Source organism: Dipodomys spectabilis, unplaced genomic scaffold (assembly GCF_019054845.1).
Source record: "Dipodomys spectabilis isolate Male_0828 unplaced genomic scaffold, ASM1905484v1 ptg000199l, whole genome shotgun sequence".
In the NCBI taxonomy this organism is placed as follows: Eukaryota; Metazoa; Chordata; class Mammalia; order Rodentia; family Heteromyidae; genus Dipodomys; species Dipodomys spectabilis.
The window spans coordinates 507,595-533,888 of record NW_024870876.1 but is presented as its reverse complement, the minus strand read 5'-3'; the positions used below and the strand labels follow the sequence as shown (position 1 = coordinate 533,888).

The 26,294-nt window shown below is 43.3% G+C and overlaps 1 protein-coding gene across 2 annotated transcripts in view; it reads left to right on the top strand.

Moving 5' to 3' along the window:
* Positions 1 to 25,347, top strand: part of Lyn (LYN proto-oncogene, Src family tyrosine kinase) — a 138,033-nt gene extending 112,686 nt beyond the window's left edge. For both annotated transcript variants that reach the window (XM_042696128.1, XM_042696127.1), the window contains exons 11-13: positions 15,157 to 15,310; positions 16,450 to 16,581; positions 23,942 to 25,347. In XM_042696128.1, the coding sequence (XP_042552062.1) occupies positions 15,157 to 15,310; positions 16,450 to 16,581; positions 23,942 to 24,144 (489 nt within the window). In that variant the 3' untranslated portion in view covers positions 24,145 to 25,347. The remainder of the gene's footprint in view (positions 1 to 15,156; positions 15,311 to 16,449; positions 16,582 to 23,941) is intronic.
* Positions 25,348 to 26,294: the final 947 nt, after the last annotated feature.

Sequence of the window (26,294 nt, the reverse complement as noted above, 5' to 3'; positions counted from 1 at the left end):
TCTTTTGCAGAGTGGAAAATTTGAGAATCTGAGAGGAAACTTGCCTTGTCATCTTCTCCAGTTGATACTGTATCCAGTTCCCCACAATCTCTTCCCCAGCTCCCCAAATCACCACTCTACTCCATCTCTCTCAGTTTCACCATTCCGAGTACCATGTAAGCAGAATTGCACAAGAGTTCTCTTTTTGTGACTAAGGTCTTAAGGTTCATGTTGCACCATGTATTTGGATTTTCTCCCTTTTTAATGCTTGAATAATGTTCCATTCTGTGAATATACCACTGTTTATCCTTACATCCATTCTTGATAGCCATTTGGGTTGTTTCTGCCTTCTGGCTATTGTGGCTAATGCTGCTTTGAACATGGGTATACACATGTCTGCCCAAGTCCCTTTCCTGTCTCTTAAGAGTTGGATTACTGGAACCCTATTTTTAACATTTCTAAGAGCTTTGATGATGTTTTCCATTATACCTACACCATTCTACTCTACATTCCCAGCAGCAGTGGGCACATTCTAACACTTGCTATCTTCTTAACTCTCTGGCTCAGTCTGCCTGCCTGCTGGCCTGCCTGTCTCCCCACTGCCAGCTCACCCCCACCTTGTTTCTCTCCCCAGCCCCTTCTTTTTCTTTTTTCTTTTGTAAATTAGTAAGTTTTTTTATTGTGAAAATACCGTACAGAGGGGCTACAATTATATGAGCAAGGAAATGAGTACATTTCTTATCAAACATTGCTGCTTCCTCCTTTGTTTCCCCTTACCATCCCTCCCTCCCCAACACCCACCCTACCCACTACCCCTACCCGCCCCCACCAAAGTTGTACATAACGTCTTGTACATCTCATTGTTGCAATGGGTCCACCTGTATCCCTATTTAAACAAATGTTTAATGCCAGGGCTTGAATTCAGGGTCTCAAAACTCCAGCTCTCTTCCAGTTTTTTCACTGATGTCTGGCACTGTAGCATTTGAGTCCAGCTTTTTCCTGTTTAATTGAAGATAGAGTCTTTCAGACTTTCCTGCTTGGGGTGGCTTCAAACCATGATCCTCTGATCTCAGCCTATTGAATAGCTTGGATTACAGGCATAAGCCACTAGTTCTCAGCTATTTTTCTGGGCTTTAAAAAAAAAAATACCATCCAGTGGATGTGAAATGGGCCACAATGGCTTGTTGCAAGAGAAAGTCTGAATATCAACTGACAATTCCTCCCTTCCTCTCTCCTTCCCTTCATCCTTTCCTCCTTCTCTTCCTTCACCAAACAAGGTAATTTTCTTTCATGGAATTTTACTACTTTAAATATAGTTATTTGGTAGAAAGACTTGGAAAAAATTATATTCAGTGAAGTAAGCCAGGCTTAAAGAAACATAGGTCCCATGGTTTCCCTTATTTGCAATAACTAGTGTATGTCTAGGACAAGCAGAAGAGGTCAAAAGCTATGTACATATGACCAGATAAGATGAAGTTAAGTGAAATGAACCCCAAGATAGAGACACAAGTAGTTTTTCCTTTCTTGCTATTGTTCCTAACGTATTTATAATGTACCATGTGGTTCTTTTGTTTCTTTGTATGTTCCTCCCCGAGAGTATAACCCCTGTTTTCACTGTATTTGATGTTGGGTCTTGCATCTTGTATATACACTTCTCTAATTTGGGGAGGGGAAGGGAAAAAACAAAATGCTTAAATAGGGATACAGGTTGATCCATTGTGACAATGAGATATACAAGACACTATGTTGAAAAACAAACTTTACAATTTAGGTGGGGGTGGGGGTGGGGGAGGGAGTATAGTTGTGGAGGTGGGTGGGAAGGGATGGTAGAGGAAAAACAAATAAGGAGGTAACAATGATACCTTGCTCATGTAATGTAACCCCTCTGTACAGTATTTTTACAATAAAACATTAAAATTTTAAAAACATAATTAGAATTTAAAAATATATAGTTATTTGGGGGCTGGGAAGGTGGCTCAGTGACAGAGTGCTTGCCTTGCATGCATGAGGCCCTGGTTCGGTTCCTCAGCACCACACAAGCAGAAAAAACTGGAAGTGGTGCTGTGGCTCAAGTGGTAGAGTGCTAGCCTTGAACTGAAGAGCTGAGGGACAATGCCCAGGCCCAGAGTTCAAGCCCCATGACCGAAAAAATATATATATAGAGAGAGAGAGAGAGAGAGACAGAGACAGAGTTATACATATAGTTATAGTTATATTTGATGGAGCCTTCTTTCTAGAAATTATGGTTCATTGAAGCACCAGGACTGCTTGTATGTTGTTGGAGTGATTGATTATAAGCAGGCACAGACATCTCCACTAGCCCTTTGAATATTCTTGTAGGTGCCACACTTGGCCTCATCTCTGAGCTATGAAGTAGATTCACACACTGAAAGCTTTTTTTTGCCAGTCCTGGGGCTTGAACTCAGGGCCTGGGCACTGTCCCTGAGCCTCTCTGTGCTCAAGCTAGCACTCTACCACTTGAGCCACAGCGCCACTTCCAGCTTCTTCTGTTGATGTGGTACTGAGGAATCGAGCCCAGGGCTTCATGCATGCTAGGCAAGCACTCTACCACTAAGCCACATTCCCAGCCCTGCAAGCTTTAATTTGATCTGTTTTTAACTGTCTAGTCTTCTTATTCCTCTTTCCTTCTTTCTTTTGGCTGCCAACTTATAGACATTTTATATTATTTTTATTCTTCTAATTTATTTTTGTTTTATTTATCAGTCATAGGGCTTAAACTTAGAGCCTGGGCACTATCCCTGAGCTCTTTCACTCAAGGTTAGCACTCTACCACTTTGAGCTATAGCAGCACTTCCTAGACATTTTTTAATTATAAATGTATTGTCTTTAAGTATATATACAAAGTGGTTACAATTGAACATGTCAGATTGTGAGTACACTGTATCTTGATTTCCTCATGCTCTGCCATATCTTCCAACCCCACTCATCCCTTCAAGCATCCTATTTTTACCTATGGAGTTTGTTTTTTATTTTGGGGTTTGGGGTTTTTGTTTTTTATTTTTGTTTGTTGTGGGGCTTTAACTCTGGGCCTGGGCGCTGTCCCTCAACTCTTCAGCTCAAGGCTACAGCGCCACTTCCATTTTTCTGGTGGTTAATTGGAGATAAGAGTCTCACAGACTTTTCTGCCCAGGCTGGCCTTAAGCCGATCCTCAGATCTTAGCCTCCTGAGTAGCTAAGATTACAGGCATGAGCCACTGGTGCCCCATTCAAGCATCCTATTTTTAAAGGCAGAAGCCAGAGTGGATGGTTAAGAGCACTGATAGACCAGCAGACATGGATTCAGACCATAGCCTTTGTAAGAACATCAAAACTCCAAGACAGCCTTTCCTTTTACTGGGATAAAACTTGCTCCATAGTCTTGTTTTTTTTTTTTTTTTTTTGGGTCCGGTAGTGGGGCCTGAACTCTGGGCCTGGGCGCTGTCCCTCAGCTCTTCAGCTCAAGGCTAGTGCTCTACCACTTGAGCCACAGCGCCACTTCCGGCTTTTTTCTTTTTTGCTTATGTGGTGCTAAGGAATCGAACCCAGGGCCTCGAGCATGCAAGGCAAGCGCTCTACCACTGAGCCACCTTCCCAGCCCCATAGTCTTGTTTTAACTACTCCAAATGCCTTTTCCAGTGCCTGACTAAGGAACAGTTAGTACTTGGTAGCTACCATCTTCATCAACACCGTACAAGTATACATTTCCCTAGTTCTTAGCAGCTTTGCTTAGAAAATAATAACGAAAGAAAGCTAAAATAAAGGCTAGGAGTCATGTGACATGCCTGTTATCCCAGTTACTCAGGAGGCTTGTTCAGACTGGCAAATCACAGACTATTTAGCTTGGTGAGACTGGCAAAGTTAGTATAGGACTTTATCTGAAAAACAAAGTAAAAGCAAAAGGACTGGAATATGGCTCAAATGGTAAGCACATGGCAAGCGTGAGGCTTTGAGTTCGTTCAGTCACTAGTAACACCAGGAAAAGAAAGCTAAAATAATATTCTAGAGCAATTTTGATTCTAAAAAGGTTAGAGTACAGCCAGGTGCTGGTGGTTCACACCTGTAATCAGATCACAGTTCAAAGCCAGCCCAGGAAGGAAAGTCTGTGAGACTCTTATCTCCAATTAACCACCAGAAAAGTGGAAGTGGTGCTATGACTCAAAGTGGTAGAGTACTTGCCTTGAGTAAAATTGCTCAGGGACAGTGCCCAGGCCCTGAGTTCAAGCCCCATGATTGACCAAAAAACAACAACAACAAAAAGGTTAGAGCACAAACATAGCAGTGACTGAACTCCCTGAGCCAAGCTTCCTTCCTTCCTTCAAATTACAGATGAGAGTGCAGGGACTGTGGAGGTAGAGTGAGGACCAGTAAGTATTAATAGAAAGTATTTTAGTAATAACTGAGTGCTATAAAACAAATGATGTCATATTTGGTACACATAGAAAAGATAGGGTTTTATTTCAAGGTGTTTTGTTGTGGATTTGGCAAACACTCTATTTTCTTTATGTTGTTCTCATTAAATAGTCCGTTAGGCCAGTTTGAGATTGACCTCTGGGCTCTGTTAGAAAGGGTCCTTGAGAGAGACTGTAGGATTTACACAATTACTGTTCTTTTTTTTCAACTTATTAATGTTATTTTAGTGTGTGTGTGTGTGTGTGTGTGTGTGTGTGTGTGTGTGTGTGTGTGTGTGTGCCCATGCGCGCACCAGTACTGGGGCTTAAACTCGAGAATTGGGCACTGTTTCTTAACTTTTTTGTTTAAGGCTGGTGCTCTACCACTTGAGTCACAGCACCACAGCTTTTTGGTGGATCCCTGGAAATAAGAGTCTTAAGACTCTTTCTGCCCAGGCTGGCTTCAAACCAAAATCCTCAGATCTCAGCCTCCTGAGCAGCCAGGATTACAGGTGTGAGCCACCAGCACCTAGGAATGCTCATTATTTCATAGGCTTTCTAGGGCTTCTGAATGTAACTTATTATTTGAATTCTTTCTCTCAAGCCCAGGACACAGTTCGATCTCTAGAGAGTGAGGCAGACAATGCCCAGGGAACCAGGTAAAGCCACGAGAAAGGCAGATGTCTATCATTTCCTGCTTTCTGGAATGTTCCTTGTTTAGTTTCTCACTGTCTGTCGAGATGAACAGTGTTTTTCAGCAGCGGATTCTCAGACAAGATTGCGTGTTCATTCCAGTTTCTCATTAAGGCTGGAATTTCCTGCGGTAGATTTTAGCTTTGCTTGAGAGATCACATTCAGCTCTGCCGTGGAGGTCTTTTGATTACTTTTTTTTTTTTTTTTTTGGTCTTTTTCTAACATCTGATTCAAAGTGGGTACTTCTCATTAAAGTAAAGAGAGAGAGACAGAGAAATCTCACCAAGCTAAATCGCCTGTGATTTGCCAAGTTTTCAGAAAAGCCCCAACAATTAGGATGAACACCAGACCACTTAAGCAAGCCTCCCAGAGCCAGGTCATCCACAAAACACTTCATTATGTTTATCCATTGCCGAGCTTCTCAGGTGATGGCAGGTGAGTGTGTGCTACTGAGACAGTAATTAAGTCCACAGGACACCTGAGGGAGCCTAAGTGTTGTTGAGATGTTGGAGTGGCAGAGGTTGGGGGTGGGGGTGGGGGCAAAGACTAAGGAAGCTTCTATATGAGAGTTGCTGCAGCTGACAGACTCCTTATGGAGTATTTGAGGAAAACAGGCAAAGGTGAATGTAAGTGTGGTTATCCATAGTGAGCAAGCCATTTGCAAGGGGTTTTGTTTGAGCTTTGCTTGAGTTTACAAAACATTGTTGAGATTTCCCTCTAGAGTTAAATTCAGATACCAGGTAGTACATCCTTAAAATTAACTTAACTAGCTGGGTGCCTATGGCTCATGCCTGTAATCCTGTAATCCTAACTACTCAAGATGCTGAGATCTGAGGATTGTGGTTCAACGCCAGCCCAGGCAGAAATGTTCCCCCAATTAATCACTCAAAAACCAGAAGGGGCACTGTGGTTCAAGTGGTAGAGCACCAGCCTTGAGCACAAAGAGGCTCAGGGACAGCACCCAGGCCCTGAGTTCAAGCTCTACAATTGACACCCCCCCCAAAAAAAAAAAGAAATAAATAGCGTAACTGTGGGTCTCCATTGTGGTCTAGCTAATCAGTAAATGCATTGACAATTTGAAGTTAAAGTTCATTAGGAAAGAGGAACCAATACTATCTTCCTCCTCAAGCATCATGCCCAGGGTACTGGGCAAGGGCCTTGCTGAGACTAATCATGATTCATCCTTCCAGTTTGGGGGACAGAAATATGAACTTTTCATTTAAACTTGGCAGGGGACAGGAAAAGCACGTGAGTACATTCAACTAAGATGATTCTAAAAGCTTTAGGGTGATTTAACACTTCCTACCTCATACCCTGGGGAAAAATAAAATAAATAGAACTCTCCCCTCATCCTGCCAACCTTCCGTGTGTCTGTGTTAAAGGTTTGTGTGTGCTGTTGAGAGCAAGGAGCAGAGGGAGAACAAGCTATCTGTAAGGACTATTCTCACAGTCATGCACCCATCAACCACAAGCAGCATATACAAGCACAGTCCTGTAAGATTAATGACATAACTGTCTTGGTTGGTGTAAGTACACCCCACGATGTTCAAACAATGATAGAATGGCCCAGTGATGCCATTTCTCAGAAATATCCCTGTCCGTAATTGACGTGAATATGCCAAAAAATGAAGACAAGGTAGCAGCATATCAGGTAGTTTTGCAGAATGTATCCATGGCAGACTCTGAGGTGGTGATCATGGACTGAGATCCAGTGGCTGAAGCGACAGCATTTTCCAACCTGCCTTGATACCTCTTTAGTTAAAGGATTCACACTTCCTGTTACATACCTGCATGTTTGAAAGGCCTTTTTCCATTTCTCCTGGCCCCAGAGTCTCTGGATCTCTAGCTATAAAATTACAGTCATTTAACTGATTGGTGGATGAGAAAGTTCAGATGATTGGCCACTGAAGAAAGTCAGCGAGGGAGGAAATTCAGCTGATTGTCAGTTAGAGAAGGCTACCCAGGATGCCTCACTTCTTTCCTTCCCTTAGTACATTAGAAAGACCATTCTGCAGAACTCATGTTTCCTAAGACTGGAATTCTAGCATCCAGCAAGATAATCCTTCAACTCAGCTAGCATCATTATTGCTACCTTGAATTTTCATTGAGCACCAACTGCCCCACCTAGGTTCTGGCTAGTGTAGATCTTCTGGCTCCCAGTTTTTGCTAATGGTTCTGCCCTTCTTCTCAGGATAACAATATGCTCAGCTTGGGTATCAGTTCTGTATCATTTGATTTTGTTATAAGTATTTTCAAGTGACAGCCACCATGCTCCACACTTACACTGCAGCATGGTTATTGTGTTACCTTCATGGACCTCTTAACACTCTCAGTAAACCCTTTTTAAAAACAGAGATTCAGCAACATCAAAGGGAACAAGTGTCATTTTTATGTTTTCAGTGAAGGTATAAAAGGAACTAAAACAATGAGTCAGCCATGCTGATTGAGTTGAAATGCACTAGAAAGGAAAGCACATTTCAATTAAACTCAGTTAGCTATTCAGTGCTCAGCAGCCTCATTAACAGTAGCTGCCTACATGATCATCCTCAATGTAGGTCATGGGGCTACCTCTTATTTTACATTTCTAGTAGCTTAACACATAGCTTGTCTGAGGCAGACCGCATGGGAAGAAAAGAGACATTTTGAATGATGTCTTCAACTTGGGCAGTTGGTTCAGAAAGTTGGGGTTTTCTGTGTTTATACAGCAATGAGCCTAGCATCCTGAGGCTAGCCTGGCCCAACATGATAAGATTCTTTAGACTCAGAACCAAAAGACTAAAATCCATTTACCCCAACCTTTAACTAATTATCACAGCCCAGAGCCATAATACAGAGGTACTGGCGGCTTGACTGTTCTCTGCCTCTGAGCCATGAGACTCAGGGAGCCCTCCTTCCTAATTTGCAGGAAAAAGAGAAGCTCTCAAGCCTCGTGCTTCAGGCTACTGATAGACTGAGAATTCTATTGAGGCATGGTGCACCTTTATTTCCTGTAGCCTCATCCTGCCCAGCTGCCCACATGACACCCCCTCCTCCCAGGTCTGAACTCTTTTGGAAGGCCTTGTATAGCTTGCTCTTTCTTAAGCTGAGTTGCTCTGATACTTCCTCCCCACACGTAATGAAGACACAGGCCTTGTGTGAGGTGGTTCCCAGGTAAGAGGTAAGAACCAAGATTTTGTTTCCTTCTACCACAAACTTTGAATTCTGAAATAATGTAAGATAACGTAAGCCTATGATTTCGTGTCATTCTCAGATTTCATGTGCTGGCTAAGAGCCATATTTCCTGTCTCAGGAGCTTTTGGGGTTCTCAGCCTGGGCTTCTCATCAAGATCTCTAGAGGAGGCTTCATTTCTATTGATTCAACTTTAATTAGTCGAAGCGGGACTCAGAGAGTGACAGCGTGTGAAAGTTCCCCATCTGATTTCCACACAGCCAGAGTTAAGAAATCCTTGCTTACATGTTAGCATTTAGTTTTATGCAAAATGTCCAGAAGGGAAACTGAATTCGCTTCTAACCCTGACTTGAGGCTGGGGCATGATTCTGAGAAAGTAATTTCCTTTTGGCTACCTATCACAGCTCCAAAGGGGAAGAAATCTATTGCTTTGTTACATCATATGGGGCTACCTTGGAAAAGGGTATTTTCTTGTTTAACATTTGCTTGGTTATTTTCATTCTGACACTATCTGAGGCAATGCCATTATCCGTTTAAATAGTGAAATTGGTTTTTAAATGACATTGATTCCATTTAGCACCTCCTAAATCATGTGCTTTAGTCTGCTAGTGCTGCTGTAACAAAATACTATAGACTGAGTATAAAGAAAAAATGTTGTTGTTGTTTTAAATTTCTCACAGAGGCTAGAAATCCAAGATCAAGATGCTAGCATTTGGTGCCTACTGGGGGCCAGAGCCATTGTGTATGTGTGTCCGTACTAGGGCTTGAACTCAGGACCTGGGCACTGTCCCTTAGCTTTTTCACTCAAAACTGTCACTCTATTAGCTCCACTTCCAGCTTTTTTGTTGGAGATACAAGTCTCACGGACTTTCCTGTCCAACCTGCCTTCAAACCACCATCCTTAGATCTCAGCCTCCAGAGTGGCTAGGATTACAGGTAGCAGTCACCAACATCCATCTGTGAGGACTTTTCTAATGAGCCTTCATGGCAGAAGGCAGAAAAGTGAACAGGGGCCCAACAATGTGAAAGTCTCTTTTCTTGATAAAGGCTCATGTCCCATTCATGAGAGAGGAGTCCTAATGACCCTAAAAGAAACAAACCTCTTCCAAAATACTATTGCATTGCATGAAGTTTCCACATGAATTTTGGGGTACATATTCAGACTATGGCTTTGGGGACATGATCTCTCCCAAGGAAGGAGCAAGGAAATTTTAAAATAATACTAGAATTGCTTGTACTTCTGACCAAAGTTCAGAATTGCCTAATATAATCTTATTTCTTTGTATTTAATTTCTCTTGTGTTTAAGTTTTCTCTTTTTGTCAGTCCGTAGGTTTAAACACAGGGCCTTGTGCTTGCTAAGTAGGTGTTCTACTACTTGAGCTACCCTAAGCTCTGCTAGCTTTAGCAACTTTTATAATAGGGTCTCACATTTCTTTCCCCAGGCCAGCCTGAGCTTTCATCCTTGTATTCATACTTCCCCACACAGCTTGGGAGATAGGTATGAACCGTCATACCCAGCTTATTGTTTGAGATGGGAGTCTTCCTAAATCTGCTTAGGCTGCCCTCCAACCTCAGTCCTCCAAATCTATCCCTTCCAATTTGCTGGGTTTATAAATGTGAACTACTATGCTCAGCCCAAGATAAGTTAACTTTAACTTAAATTTTACTACTATTATTTTTATGTAGCTAGACATTGAACTCGGAGCTTAGTGCGTGCCAGGCAAGCGTTCTACTTCTGAGCTACATCCCTAGCCCCAATTTTAAAGTTAAATCCAAATAAAATTTTTCCTCTAGAGAAGAGGGTTGAAGTAGATCTGTCCTAGATAAAGACAGCACAAACTTGACACTTTCTGGGCTAAGTACCCTTCACTTGGCCTGGGTGGGAGTTAGTGATTCACTTTGAGGGTGAAATTTGAGTCTACCAGGCATGAATTGTGGCAAGAAATCTCTCTTGTTCTCAGTCCAGAAATATTCTGTCTTTGAACACTTGGGTCTTGGAAGTACCTAGTAGTCTATCAATACTGGAGTGTTTGGGGTTTTTTTCAAGTAGAACATTCTGGAAAATAGACTTTGATGTCAGACACACCTAGGGTAAATACTGGCTCTCACCTTCCCTCTGCGGCTTTGGGCAGGTCCTTTAGTTTTTCTAAGCCTCATTTGTATCTACACACTGAAAGTAAAACCTGTCTGCTAGATTTGTTACTAAGGTAAAATATGAATTAGGTCTAAAAGATGTAAACTAGGATGTGGTACATTATAAATGCTCAGTTGGTGGGGAAGTGGTAGTTATTCATAACTAACTGTCACCATCAGCATATATAATCTGTGAGCACAAAACAACATAACAACCTCTTTTGTGTATTTGTGTTTGTGTGCCAATCCTGAGGCTTGAACTCAGGGCCTCAGTGCTGTTCTTGAACTTTTTGACTAAAGGATGGCATTCCACCACTTGAACCACAGCTCCATTTCTTGCTTGTTGTGGTTATTTGGAAATTAACCTGGCTGGCTTTGAACCACGATCCACAGATCTCAGCCTCCAGAGTAGATTTGACCCCCATGTTACTCCTGCACCAATGGTTTTTCTGAGTTACTGGAATGCAGGAAATCAGAGGTAGGCTCCCTGATTCTGAGCCCCTTGCTCCTGGTAGGGAGCCTTGGTTTGATATATTTGTGTGTCAGTTCTTTCTCCAGTGCTAAACACTAAATGTCCCTGTGGGGAGAAAGAAGGCATTCTATGAAAGAGATTAATGCTATATCTAATTAGCCCAATTAGTCTCTGATTTCTTCCTCCTATTGTGAAATAGAACTAGATTTACTTCAGCCAAAATAAATATCAACCAAAAAAAAAAAGTCAAGGTTTTTCTTTTTATATAAAGAAACTGAGAACAGGTTGGCACTAGTGGCTCATACCTATAATCGTATTTAAGAGACTGAAGTTTGGAGGCTCATGGTTGAAGCCATCTCAGGCAGAAAAGTTCACAAAATTCCATCTCCTAAATAATTGGCAAAAAGCTTGAATAGAGACGTGGTTCAAGTGGTAGAATGCCAACTGAGAAAGCAAATCGTACAAGTAAGTACAAGACTCTGAGTTCATACGCCAAAAAGCAACTAAGAAAGAATAAAGAGAATTAGATCATTTTGCATAAGGGGAGAGGTATAATATTTATTATCTTAAAAGTCAGTCATCTTGGGGCTGGGAATGTGGCTTAGTGGTAGAGTGCTTGCCTAGCATGCATGAAGCCCTGGGTTCAATTCCTCATTACCACATAAGCAGAAAAAAGCCATAAGTAGCACTGGTTCAAGTGATAGAGCACTTGCCTTGAGCACAGAAAGACTTAAGGACAGTGCCTAGGCCCTGAGTTCAGACCCCAAGACCTGCCAAAAAAAAAATCAGTCATCTCTAAAGCCTTTCATTATATTCCCATAACTATTATTTATTCTGTTTGGCTAATGCTATTGCTTTGAATTCTTATCATGGTAAATAGATTTGTTTGGAAGCTGAATTCCTTAAAGCACTGTGGTATGGAAAAGAAAGCCAACATAAACAAGACATGTTGCAAGGCTATTATTATTTCCTTTCAAAAATGTATTCGGACTTATGTAAGTGCAGAGCGTGGGTAGGTGTGATAAAAACCTCGCTAACAAGTTCTTAAATTGCACCGACCACTGAAATCCATCGCTGATCATGAAGTCTGGAAGTCCCTGATGCTGTATCTGGAGACCCTCCTGTGCATATGCTATGTGCTAGTAAAGTAGTTTTGTAGTACTATTTGAAAACTCACAGTAGAAAATTCTAGAAAGGCTCAGTGACAACATTAAAGTTTCCAGCAGACAAAGTGAGAATAGGAAAGATGTAAGGTATGACTTTTTTGTTTGTTTTGGCTTTTGCCTTACATGTGTTTATCGTCAGGTTGACATGAAAACAATAAATACATTACACATAAAAACAATGGCAGGCTGAGCACTAGTAGTTCACACTGATAATCCTAACTAGTCAGGTGGCTGAGGATCACAGTTCAAAGCCAACCTGGACAGGAAAACTGTGAGACTCTTTTTTTTTTTTTTTTTGGTCCGGACGTGGGGCCTGAACTCTGGGCCTGGGCGCTGTCCCTCAGCTCTTCAGCTCAAGGCTAGCGCTCTACCACTTGAGCCACAGCGCCACTCCGGATTTTTTCTTTTTGCTTATGTGGTGCTGAGGAATCGAACCCAGGGCCTCAGGCATGCAAGGCAAGCGCTCTGCCACTGAGCCATCTTCCCAGCCCCAACTGTGAGACTCTTATCTCCAAGTAACCACCAGAAAATCAGAAGTGGAGAGTGATAGTTAGCCTTGAGTAAAAAAGCTTAGGAACAGCACACAGGTCCTGAGTTTGAGCCCCATGACCAAAAAAATAAAAAATAAAAAAGACAGCTATAATTCATGGTTACAAATGGTTTTCATACAAATTGAGCCTAAGAGGATTGAAGAGAAGTTATGGAGGAATGAGGAGGAGTCAGTTGCTGTAAGGCTCTATAAATGGAAGGCAAACCTAGGGAGTGGCCCAGTGGGAAAGGAGGAGCAAACCATAGCACAGAATGTCCCACTAAGCAGCAGGGCCTGGAACAGGGGCTCGAATTGAAGGATAGAGAGGAGGATGCTGATGGTGGGTGGGAAGAGCCAGGTTCTCCAGCTGATTCACATAGAATCTGGCAGAACTGATTCGTCTCTTGTGAAATAAACAGTGGAGGGAGGGGTGTTAACGAGGTTATAACTCGGGGCCTTGCACTTGCTGGAGCTGTCCCCAGCCTTTTGCCACCATTATTTTTTTAATAGGGTCTTTAATGTATGTCAGGCTGGCCTGGACTGCTAACACCTACCCACGTAGCTAGGATGACAAGTGTCCACTATTGTGTTCAGCTATTGACTGAGATGGGGTTGGGTCTTGTGTTCATGCCCAGACAGTCCTTAAACTTGGATCGGGCCAGCCTCTACTTCTCAAGTAGCAAGGATTACAGATGTGAACTTCCAGTGTTGTGAAATAATTCTATTTTGTGAATTTGTGTATTCTAATTACCAGATATACCTAAATGGTATATGATTTCTATCTATTATCTGTCTATCTATCTATCTATCTATCTATCTATCTATCTATCTGTTATCTATCTATATCTTTCCTACCCCTCATCTCTTGTTCTGCATTCTACTTCTTTCCCTCACTTAACTTGATAATTAGGCATTGTCATCTTAAAAACCCAATTCTGGCCAGGCGCTGGTGGCTCATGCCTATAATCCTAGCTACTCAGGAGGCTGAGATCTGAGGATCATGGTTCAAAGCCAGCCCAGGCAGGAAAGTCTGTGAGACTCTTACCCCGAACAAACCTAGAAAACCGGAAGTGGTGCAGTGGCTCAAGCGGTAGAGCGCTCGACTTGAGCTGAAGAGCACAGGGACAGCATCCAGGCCCAGAGTTAAAGCCCCATAACCAACTGACCAACCGACCTCACACACACACACACACACACACACACACACACACACACACACACACACACACACACATAAGATCCTAGAGAAATGCCTGTTTTTTTAAATTAAATATGACTAGCTTGTCCGCCCTTGCTCAGTTTCTGTTTGGATCTTTGGTTCTTCCTTGCTCAGTCGTCACCGTGAATCTTCTGAATGTCCTAGGGGACTGCACATGGTGAACCTGGTGATCCAGTTCCATGGTTGTTCATTAACTTGACAGAATACTGTTGCCCAAGCATGTCCTGATCCTATTAGCATTGTACTTTTTCCAGCTTTGTCTTAGTTCCAGCTGCAACAAAATCGATTGTGTGGCTGAAATAATAGACATTTATTTTCTGTACTTCTGAGGAGGGAGGAAGTACATGATAAGACTCCAGGGAAATTCCTTGTCTGGTGAGGACCACATGCAGGTTGATAAAGCTCAAGTCTCTTCCTGCTGAGTCCTCACATGGTGGGAAGGACCAGCAGCTTTCCAGGGCCTCCAGAGGGTTCTGCCCTCGTGATCCGATCATCTCCCAGCACCCCTGCCTCCTAGTCCCTTCATAGTGGGGGGGACAAGACTGCAACGTGAATTTGGGAACACAGGTACTGCAGGAGAAAATGTAAACCTAGGTAGGAAGTAACCCAAAGAAGTAACCCAAAAGACCACGCAGACAGAAGTCAAGTAGAAGGAAAGATTTATTGCCAGCAGAGCTGACAAGGCCAAGTTCTCATGAGGAAAGGGAGAAAATGGCACTCTCTGACTCCTTGGAGACCCCTTTTATATCAGGGGCAGAAGTGGGAGGTGCCTCACCTGCTCGGAAGGCGCTGCCATCAAGGGCAGCAATTAGGCCTGCAAAGGGGGCGTTTCCTTACAGGTATCCCAACTAACTATGACATGTGTGTACACATTTGAGAAGCTGAAATATTGACATCTGCCTAGCAACATACTAGGTCTTAGAAGTTGGTCTACAGATTAGCAAATGTTGAGACATGATTGGACATTTGGCTGGGAGGAGATTATATTAAAAACAGCTCATGCCAGGTGCCAGTGGCTTATGCCTGTCAGCCTAGCTACTCAAGAGGCTGAGATCTGAGAATTGCAGTTCAAAGCCAGCCCAGGCAGGAGTCTGTGAGACTCTTATGTCCAACAAACCAGCAAAAAACTGGAAGTAGAGGTATGACTTACATAGTAGAGTGCTAGCCTTGAGCAAATGCATCCAACCCCTGAGTTCAAGCCACACACACACACACACACACACACACACACACACACACACACACACACACACACACACACACACACTCCTCTTGATTTCCCACTGTTTTCAAATTTGAATGACCAAAATAATGTATGCCGGAACTCAAGGCTTCTTAGTGTTCCTTGCTGACCTGCTCTGACAGACTTGCCTTCACGCTAACTCAGGAGTTGATTTCTGATTCCAGATTGCAGAGGGCATGGCGTACATCGAGAGGAAGAACTACATCCATCGTGACCTACGGGCAGCGAACGTCCTGGTGTCTGAGTCACTGATGTGCAAGATTGCAGATTTTGGCCTGGCTCGAGTCATAGAGGACAACGAGTACACGGCAAGGGAAGGTGCGTGTCTGTGCGCGCACGAGGCCTGTCTTTCAGTCTCTTCTTACTGTCTCCTTTGATGGTTTTTTGCTTTCTTAACAAAGCAATTACATCATCATTGCCTGCAGGAAAACTTCTTTAGCACACCATTCAATGTACTATCATTGTCTATTATTGCCTTGTTACAATAATAGTTTTGTTTTAAGATGATGTACAGAGGGGTTACAGTTACATTAATCAGGTAATGAGTACATTTCTTTTAGACACTGTCACCCCTTCCCTCCCTCTAAAGGTTTTTCCCTCCCATCTCCACTTACAAGTTATACAGTTTATGTTCAGCATAGTGTTGAGTAGCACTGCTGCATTTGTTCACCCTTTGTCCCTTCATTGCTGTGTCTTCTCCTTTGCCCTCCTGCAATAATAGTTGTGGCATTTTTTGTTATTGTAGTGGTTGTTGTTGTTTTGTCTGTCATGGAGCTTAAACTCTGGGCCTGGGCGCTGTCCCTCAACTCTTCAGTTCAAAGTGAATGCTCTACCACTTGAGCCATAGCACCACTTCCAGTTTTCTGGTGGTTAATTGGAGATAAGAGTCTCATGGACTTTCCTGCCCACAATACTCAGATCTTAGCCTCCTGAGTAGCTAGGATTACTGGCGTGAGCCATGGGGCCTGACTGGGTTTTTTTTGTTTGTTGGTTGGTTGGTTGGTTGGTTGGTTGGTTGGTTGGTTGGTTGGTTTTTTCCCCCCAAGTTATCTTTAGTCTGCAACAGTGGTTCATACCTGTAATCATAGCTACTCAGACTGAGATCTGAGGATCATGATTTGAAGCCAGCTTGGCAGAAAAGTCTGAGACTCTCATCTCCAATTAATCAGCACAAAACTAAAAGTGGAGCTGTGGTTCAAGTTCAGTGTGCCAGCCTTGAGTTAAAAAAGCTCAGGAACAGCACCTAGGCCTTGAATTTAAGCCCCAAGAGTGGTACAGGAAGAAAAAGAAGGGGAGGGGAGGGGAGGGGAGGGGAGGGAAGGGAAGTGAAGGGAAGGGAAGGGAAGGGAAGGGAAGGGAAGGGAAGAGGAGGGAAGGGGGAAGTATGAAGGCCTCACACTCATAACTTTTCTGCTTGAGATGCCTAAGTCAGAGTCACATGTCATCTTCTTCCTCAGGTGCTAAGTTCCCCATTAAGTGGACGGCTCCTGAAGCCATCAACTTTGGATGCTTCACTATCAAGTCTGATGTTTGGTCCTTTGGGATTCTCCTGTATGAAATTGTCACCTATGGGAAGATCCCCTACCCAGGTATGGCTTACTTAACTGCTTCCATGCAGGTGGTCTTTATGAGGAAATAGTCAAACTGTGTGAGGCTTTTAAGAAACCAAATAGTTCCATCTGCCAAAAGCAAAGAATAAATAAGTATACCAAAACTTGACTTTCACTGTGTTTTGTGGCAATGGCTCTAAAATATACTTCGAATTGCTTTCAAATCTTCTTGACCTTCTCTTTGGTCGTGCATAGCTCTCTCTCTAATGAGTCCCACCAGTTAGTTACTCAGTACCTAGAGCAGTGCCAGCACTGTTGTACTGCTGTAAGTGTTGAGATGAGTCAGAATTTGACATAGGTGCCCCTGACACAGGAAGAAACCAATGCAAAAACGAGGACTTCCAGAGCCTTCTAATTGATTTTGGAACCGAGGGGATTTTTTTTCTGGTTTGTCTAGTTGATTTTGTTGGTGGTAGTAGGATTTAAACTCAGTGCCTTATACCTGCTAGAGCAAGCCTTCTGCCACCTGAGCCATGCCTCCAGCCCTGGAATTGAATTATGGAGTGTCTCTTCCTCTTTAAGAAATAAGTGCCTGTTTTCAGTAACAGATGCTTCTGATTTTCAACTTACCACTGTCCATGGGGGCATCATTCATTACCTCCAGATTCCCCATACCCAAGCTGAAGGGAGCTACCTTCTGTCCCCTTCACCCACACTCATGGTAAGGAGGGATTTTTCCCCAGTCCTTCATGAATGTCTGACTTTCCACAAAATCTACAGATAAGCTGAATGTAAAATTAAAGTTCTACTGTAAATCATTCCTTCATTTAAAAATTATCTAACAGGCCGGGCGCTGGTGGCTCACGCCTGTAATCCTAGCTACTCAGGAGGCTGAGATCTGAGGATCGCAGTTCAAAGCCAGCCCAGGCAGGAGAGACTGTGAGACTCCTATCTCCAATAAACCACCAGAAAACCAGAAGTGATGCTGTAGCTCAAGTGGTAGAGCGCTCGCCTTGAGCTGAAGAGCTGAGGGACAGCGCCCAGGCCCAGAGTTCAAGCCCCCCAACTGACAAAAAAAAAATTATCTAACAGGGCTGGGAATGTGGCTTAGTGGTAGAGTGCTTGACTAGCATGCATGAAGCCCTGGATTCAATTCCTCAGCACCCTATAAACAGAAAAGACCAGAAGTGGCACTGTGGCTCAAGTGGTAGAGTGCTAGCCTTGAGTCAAAGAAGGTCAGGGACAGTGCCAGGCCCTGAGTTCAGCTCCAGGACTGGCCAAAAAAAAAAATTATCTGAGGGCTGGTATGTAGTTCGGTGGTTATGAAGGATGTGCAAGGCCCTGACTTCAATTGCCAGCACCAACAAAAATAAATAACTATAAACAACAACAACATAAAACCATCTGAGCAGGCCAGGTACTCTCAAGACTCTAGAGATGCAGTCATCTCAGTCCCTGCCTGTGAGAGCTACTATACTGGTAGGGAGAGATGGGTGCTCTACAGACCTTAGCTGTGGGTGGGGTGGGATGCTGGGGAGAGTGTGTGCCCAGGCTCTGGGGCTAATGAGTACTTGAGGAAGAGAGGGTGAAGAAGCTGCTGGTTTTATCTAGTGGTCCTTGTAGTAGCCAGGGGCTCAAAGACATGATGGACAGAGTCTCCAGACCTGAATGTCCCATGGTGGGACTAGCTAGTACCTGGGGTTGGACCACAGGAGTAGGAGGCCAGCATGATTTGGGTTTCAATGAGTACTCAGTGGATGGATGGATGGATGGATGGATGGATGGATGGATGGATGGATGGATGGATGGATGACCCATCCACCTAGGCCATTTAGTTGGAGACAGGCTCTGTGCTGTGGATGAGAAAGCAGGCCAGTGTGTGTCGAGAGATCTGTGCCACAGGAGATTGGTGTAGGTATAAGTGGAAAGCAGGGAGCTTGGGGGACAGAGCAGAGTTGTGGTGGACATGTATTGGTTGCTCCCCACTGTGCTACAAGTATGGCTACACACCAGCTAGAATGGGACCATCTGGGGCAGAACAACTTTGGGTAGTGCCTGCGTTGGGCTGAGGGCCCCAGAGAATTTTATATTCTGACCGTCCCTACAGTAGGTGCTAAAGTTAGTGAACTCATACCATAAAGTGGCGGTGTTGGGTGTGTGTGTGTGTGTACACGCGTGCGTGCATGTGCCTGTGTATATGTATGCAGTACTAGAGCACATGTGTATGCAGTACTAGAGCATGAACTCAGGGGCTGATCACTGCCTGAACATTTTTTCTCAAGCCTAGCACTCCACTACTTGAGTCATAGCTCCACTTCCGGCTTCTTGTTGGTTAACTGGAGATAAGAATCTCATTGACTTTCCTGACTAGGCAGGCTTCAAACCATGATCCTCAGATCATAGCCTCTTAAGTAGCTAGGATTACAGGTGTGAGCCACCAGTGCCTGGCCAAGAAATATATTTCAACCTTTCTGTCTCTCTTCGTGTATCTATAGCTCAATCATTTATGTCTATATCTATAGTTAGATCTATTTATACTGAGAAAAAGATTAAATTTCCACATTATATGTGTAATCTGATATGTGATAAATATATAACAGGGTAATATGTAACATGCATGATGAGTTATAAATGATGCTCAGTTGAGGTCTCTAAAGCTCAAAGAAAACAATTTAGCTGCTGGCTGGTAGCTGAACTGCTTCCAAACTAGATCCCTGTGCCTTGTAAGACCTTCTCCTCACTTGCTGTGCCCAGTGGTCAGAATCTGAAAGGATTTGAGTTGAAAAATCATGAAAAATATGAAAGAAACCAGATGCTAGTGGCTAGTGCTTATAATGCTAACTAAGATCTGAGAATCACAGTTTGAAGCCAGCCCAGACAGGAAAAACCATGAGATTCTTGTCTTCAATTAACCACCAAAAAGTCAGAAGTGGAGCTGTGGCTCAAATGGTAGAGTTTCAGCCTTAGCCTTAGCCTTGATCTAAAAAACCTAGGCCCTGAGTTCATACTCCTGTATCAAAAGGAAGGAGGAAGAAAGTGAGGGGGAAGGGAGGAGGGAAGGAAGGAAGGTAGGAAGGAAGGAAGGAAGGAAGGAAGGAAGGAAGGAAGGAGGGAGGGAGGGAGGGAGGGAGGGAGGGAGGAAGGAAGGAATGAAGGAAGGAAGGAAGGAAAGGAGAAAAGAAGAAAAGGAAAGGAGAAAAGAAGAAAAGAAAAGAAGAAAAGGAGGAGGAGGGAGGGAGGGAGAGACTAGAGTAAGAAAATGATAATTACAAAAAGGATTGCTTTGTCCATTCCCATTATGCTTATTCTTTATAAGGATTGGGCTTGGAGCTACCTAACTATTTCTACTCCAGAACCTCCTAGGAATGGCATCATAGTTGCTGCCCTATGTGTCTGTTTATTTCACTCAGCACAGTGTCCTCTAGGTTCATCCGTGACATGACATGTTTTCACACTGAGCCTTTCTCCTCACTCCTAGTCTCCTGTCCCAAGCAACTTGCACCCTTACTGGGCCTGGTGTCCAGGCATGGAGCTCTTCTGCTCCGTTTGTCTTAGTCTGTTTCCAGTGGTTCAAAGAGAATGTTGCACCTGGGTAACTTGTAAAGGAGAGAGATTCACCTGGAAGCCAAGATGCCCAAGAGCATCTGCTCAGTGTCCAGTGAGGGCCTAGTGCAACTTTATAACATGGTGAAAAGCAGAAGGGTGAGCAGGCGCATGCAGAACAAAGCAGGAGGGGCAGCCTGGCTTTTTGACAGTCAGGCAGCTGGAAACTAATGTCAAGAGAAAGGCTCCAATCTCCCTTAACCTAACCATCTATTAAAGCACCTCTCAGCACTGTCACAATGGTGGTCCTAAGTCAACATGAGTTTCAGTGGGGGGAGGGGAGATGGGCACACCATATTCATACCATAACCCACTTTCTCCACTGTTAACCAAGTCTCTGCCAGGCAGTCTGTGGCAGCTGGCTTCACTCTCTCTTGTGGGGTTCTGGCCATCGCTGGGCCTTCCCAGGATGTGTGGGGGATGAGCCTTCCTGTTCTACCCTCTGTTGCCCCTCTCTGCTGGCACACCAGGGACCTTTTCTTCCTCTCAGTTCAGACCACTTCTGCCTGCGATTGCCAGGTGCCTCTTAGTTTCATCACAGGCAGAGCTGAAGTTTCTATTTCTGTTCTTTTTGTTGTTGTTGTGGGGTGAGTTATGTGGGGGGAAAATTGGAGGTGAGGCCAAAGGTCCTCATTTCAAAACTATGATTATATTTTTAACATGAATTTTAAATGTTAAAAAGAGGAGTCTCTATTGTTGTTGGAATTGTTGTTTTTCTTTGCCCCTAAAAAGGTCTAATGGTTTAAAATAGACAAAATGCTCAGAATCATGATGTCTTCCCCCACACTCACCTCCAGTACTGGGGCTTGAACTCAGGCCCTGGGGGCTGTGTCTGAACTTTTTTACTCAAGGCTTGGTGCTCTGCCACTTGAGTCATACATAGTCCTACTTCTTGTTTTTTAGTGTTAAAACTAAGAGTATCATAGACATTCCTGACTTGGCTAGCTTTGAACCTGGATCCTCAAATCTTGGTCTCCTGAGTAGCTAGGATTAGAGGCATGAGCCACCAGCACCTAACTAAGGTCTTTCTGTGAGCATATTCTGGCCTTTTATACAGCTGAGAGTTTTTAAGAAAGGAAGTAAAGGAAATCCCCAACCAAGTATGCAGATCCAGTTGGTACTGATGTCATCGTGAATTACATCTCCTTCTTCTCCAGGATACCCACACATCACCCTTTGGTAGTGCATTAATACAAACTGACATTCCTATGGAAATTGATCCAGGCAAGCTTGTTTAGTTACAAGAATCAAAACAATGCGCATAATTTTATGCAGATCAGAACTCCAAATAAAAACATGATGTAGCTGGGTACAAGGGGCTCATGCTTATAAACCTACTCAGGAGACTGAGATCTGAGGATTCAGTTCAAAGCCAACTAGCTCAGAAAAGCCTGTGAAACTCTTAGCTCCAATTAACCACCAAAAAAAAAAAAAAAAAAAAAACAGATGTGGAGCTGTGGCTCCAGCCTTGAGCACAGAAGCTAAGGGACAGTGCCCAGGCCCTGAGTTCAAGCCCCAGTACTGGCAAAAACAACACTAAAAAGGAAACAAAACACTAACTTGTTGATTTTGTCCTACTATTTGAAAAACACTGATTATAGAATAAGCACTTTTAAAGGTTCTACTTTAATTCTGGTAAAGCCATTTGCCTAAAGTGACTCTTTTAGAATTTTTTCAGTGACAAGTGAAGATGAAATTTGTCACAATAGAAAGGAAAGGGCTTGAGATGAATGAGTTTCTCTTCTGTTCCAGATAGCACATATCTTCTGCATGAAATAAAGTCTTGTAGAGAAGCTCACATGCCTACACAAAGGGGAAGGGACAAAATATGTAAAAGGCACAGCTGAGACTAAGAGCTGCTCAAACGGCTAAATGAGCACAATTCCTTGTGACATTTTAATAATGCAGGACAATGTTGTTATTCAAATGATCCCTTTTCCCTTAAAGCATTTCTCAGTGTGAGAACTTGACAGTTCAGCCTGAGATATTAGGTGGTCTTAGGAGCCCTCTTCCTTTTTTTTTTTTTTTTTTTTGCTGGGCATGGGTGCTGTCCCTCAGCTCTTCAGCTCAAGCCTAGCACTCTATCACTTGAGCCACAGTGCCACTTCTGGCTTTTTCTGCTCATGTGGTACTGAGGAATCGAACCCAGGGCCTCATACATGCAAGGCAAGTGCTCTACCACTGAGCCACCTTCCCAGCCCCCCTCTTCCATTTAAGCACCTCATTCCCCTCAAGGGATGTTGAAAATATGCAAATTCCCCTTGCATTGTGAACTTTGACTCTAGTCAGGTACTGAAGACAGAAACAATTTAATGACTGAGACAAGCTATGAGTTGCCTCCCCCTTTCTGCTTCTCAATATCTTGTTCATAAGAGACAAAGTATATCACAGGTGACCTGGCACATACTACAGACAGATGTCCTGCAGATGACCCAACATATGATTCATTTCTAAGTGAATGCTGAGTGTGTATCTATATGGCAATATTACCAGCTCAACTCGGGTACTTGAAGATGCTGGATTTAAGTAAATTGATAATGGAAGACCAAATTTAAAAATTACATTGGTGACTGGGTGCCCAGGCTCACACCTGTAATCCTAACTACTCAGGAGGCTGAGTCTGAGGATCGCAGTTCAAAGCCAGCCTGGGCAGCAAAGTCCATGAGGCTCTTATCTCCAATAAACTACTCGAAAACCAGAAGTGGTACTGTGGCTCAAGTGGGAAGGCACTCACCTTGAGCTGAAGAGCTGAGGGACAGCGCCAGCCTGAGTTCAAGCCTCAGACTGACCAAAAAAAAAAAAAAATCGTGAACTGGATTTTGATGATTCACAGCTGAAATCCCCAGTAGGCTAAGATCTAGAGGATTGAGGTTTGAGGGCATCCTGGGAAGAAAAATCTTCTAGACTCTGTCTTCAAGATAACCAACAAAAAGTAGAGCTGGTGACATGGGTAATTAGTAGAGCACCACCCTAGAAATCAGCCAAATTATTGGTGCTGGTGGGCTTGGGAGAGATGGAAAAGAACGATGGGAGGAATGACACTAATCAAGGTGGATTGTGCTCAAAACTGGCATGTTGAATTGAAACCCTCTTGTACAACCACTTAAAGATAATAAACTAAGTATTGGCACGGAGAGTGATAGTTCATGTCTGCAATCTCAGTACTCTGGAGGTGGAGGCAGGAGGATCATGAGTTTGAGACCTGCCTAGGTCACATAGTGAGATCCTGTGTGTGTGTGTGTGTGTGTGTGTGTGTGTGTGTGTGTGTGTGTGTGTGTGTGTGTGTGTGTGTGTGTGTGTGTGTGTGTGTGTGCGTGCCAGTACTGGGGCTTGAACTAAACACTGTCCCTTAGTTTTGTCCCTTAGCACTCAAGGCTACCTCTCTACCACTTGCACCAGACCTCCACTTTTGGCTTTTTAGTGGTTAATTGGAGATAAGACTCTCACTGACTCACTGACTTTCGTGCCCAGACTGGCTTCCGAACTTCCATCCTCAAATCTCAGCCTCCTGAGTAGCTAAGATTATATAGCAAAAGCCACCAGTGCCTGGCTTTCATTGTGATGCATTCTCTTCTTCAGTCATCTTATCTCCAAATACAGCCACATTCTGAGAGATTTGGGGCTTTGATTTCAAGGTATACTCTGCGGAGAGTACAACTCAAACCATAAAATACTCAATAATACTTGTTTAGAAAACACTTTTATTAAATAGTGATTTTTTTAAGTGCTTGCAGGATATGAATAGCAAAAAGACCCTCTGATTGGTTTCTAAATAGCATGTGGTTTTTGGCCCTAGGGAGAACCAATGCAGATGTGATGACCGCACTGTCTCAGGGCTACCGGATGCCTCGCATGGAGAACTGCCCAGATGAACTCTACGAAATCATGAAAATGTGCTGGAAAGAAAAGGCCGAAGAGAGACCAACATTTGATTACCTACAGAGCGTCCTAGATGATTTCTATACTGCCACCGAAGGGCAGTATCAGCAGCAGCCCTAGCTGGAGGGAGAAATGTCTCAGGATGAGATGAAGTAGCCATTCCCAATGGCTGGGGTCATCTGCACATCTGGCTGGGACCATCTGTACATAGGAGCTGAGTTTCTCAGGAAGACCATCCTGGTGTGGGAAAGCATTCTGTTCCTTTGGACTGATGCCCACTGAAATGCAGTTGCACTGTATCTCAGCTGGGCATCGCGTCCTGCCTGATCACCATCAGCCTTCTGAGGACAGAACAACTCTTCTCTCCAAAAAGGAACCCACGCTGGACATGTGAACATAATTAAGACATGTGACTCAAAAGTTCAGAGACCAGTGCAACAGATCCCCAGTACTAGCAGATCAAAACTCATCTATTAAGCAAAAAATAACCTCATGCATAGCATGACTCTTCTTTGCACTTCTTTGTGTTTTTCTCTATGCTTTGGCTTTTTTTTTTTTTTTAACCTACTAATCCAACCTGTTAGATTTTACAGGTAAAGTCAGCAGCTTAAAGATGTCTCCCTCAGATTTCAATATTTTTGTTCTTTGGATTCCATTCCCTCTGTCTTGGAATTTGACAGTTACTATCGTAGGAGTTGATAAATCTGTTGGGCAGACATCAGCAAGGACAATCTCTACAGGACAATCATTTATGCACATTCACCAAGGCCAGGCCCCATTGTTCAGGGCTGCTAGCCCAGGCCTCCCAGAAGGGAAAGAGCTCAGAGACTGCTCTGCCTGGCGAAGGAATATTTTTAACCATCCAGCCTTTGAATTCCAGGATTTACTAAAGACTTTGGACAGTGTCCTTTAGAAGAACAATATGATCCTAATTTCTGCTGAACTTTGCAAAGTATAAACATTTCTTTCATCGCTTCAAATGATTTGAACATTATTTTAAGGATCAAATATTAATTTTAGTTGTACTCTAGAAAGTAAAAAAAATAATAATTCTAGATTTGAGGCCCTTTTGTGATTTATCGATCATTTCTAGGTTGTTTATGTGTATGAGACTATTTATACCCAAGAATATGAAAAAAAGGTGACTCCAGAGGGCCCAGGAGCTGACACAGCAAGAGATGGAGAGGTTTTGTTTACTCGTTTTTCTACTGGAAGCTCTGAATGACTGCAGTGACATTTCATTTCACTTACTCTAATATGTACAGACCTAATAATTCTATTTTTGATTTTGTTTTAATATACCTGGTCCAATAACATCTCAAACCTTTCTCTTGTGTGTGTGTTCAAAATTTTCAACAACTGTCAACACAGAAGTGAGTACTAATTGGTGGAGTCTGGTGTGGGGAGGTTATAGTTCTATAAATTGTAGAAGTTCTCCCTCTACCCATCTTGCTATCAAATTAGAGAATCAGGGAGTTGATGGCTCAGACTCCTGAGAGCCCCTTGAAAAGCACCAAATAAGATATACATTCAGGGCTGGAGGCATGGCTCAGTGGTAACAACACCTGCCTAGCAAGTAGGAAGAAGAGTTCAAGCCCCAGTATCAACATTTAAAAAAAAATTAAACCAATTAAAAAAAAAAAAAAAAGCCAGGCGTCGCAGTTCAAAACCAGCCCAGGCAGGAAAGTCCCAGAAACTCTTATCTCCAATAAACCACTCAGAAAACCAGAAGTGGCGCTGTGGCTCAAGTGGTAGAGTGCTCTCTTTGAGCTGAAGAGCTGAAGGACAGCACCCAAGCCCAGATTCAAGCCCCACGACCGACAAAAAAAGAAAAAAAGACTTGTTGGGCTGGGAAGGTGGCTCGGTGGTAGAGTGCTTGTCTCACATGCATGAATCCCTGGGTTCGATTCCTCAGCACCACATAAACAGAAAAAGCCGGAAGTGGTGCTGTGCCTCAAGTGGTAAAGCGCTAGCCTTGAGCAAAAGCAGCTCAGGGACAGTGCCCATGCCCTGAGTTCAAGCCCTAGAACCGGCAAAAAATAAAATAAAAACCTTCTACAAAAAAAAAAAAAAAGACTTGTTTTCAAAGAAGTATTGCAAGCACCACTAAAATCTTACTTTGTTTGGGCTTTCAGGTGCCTAGGAGAAAGAGTCTTTTCTCTAAATTTTAGTCTTTTTCTTGCATAATTGCCTTAAAATGTCATTTCTAAAGTATGAAAACATCCTTTCCAAAGTATTAAAATTCTCCATTCACAAAGATAGAATACTGT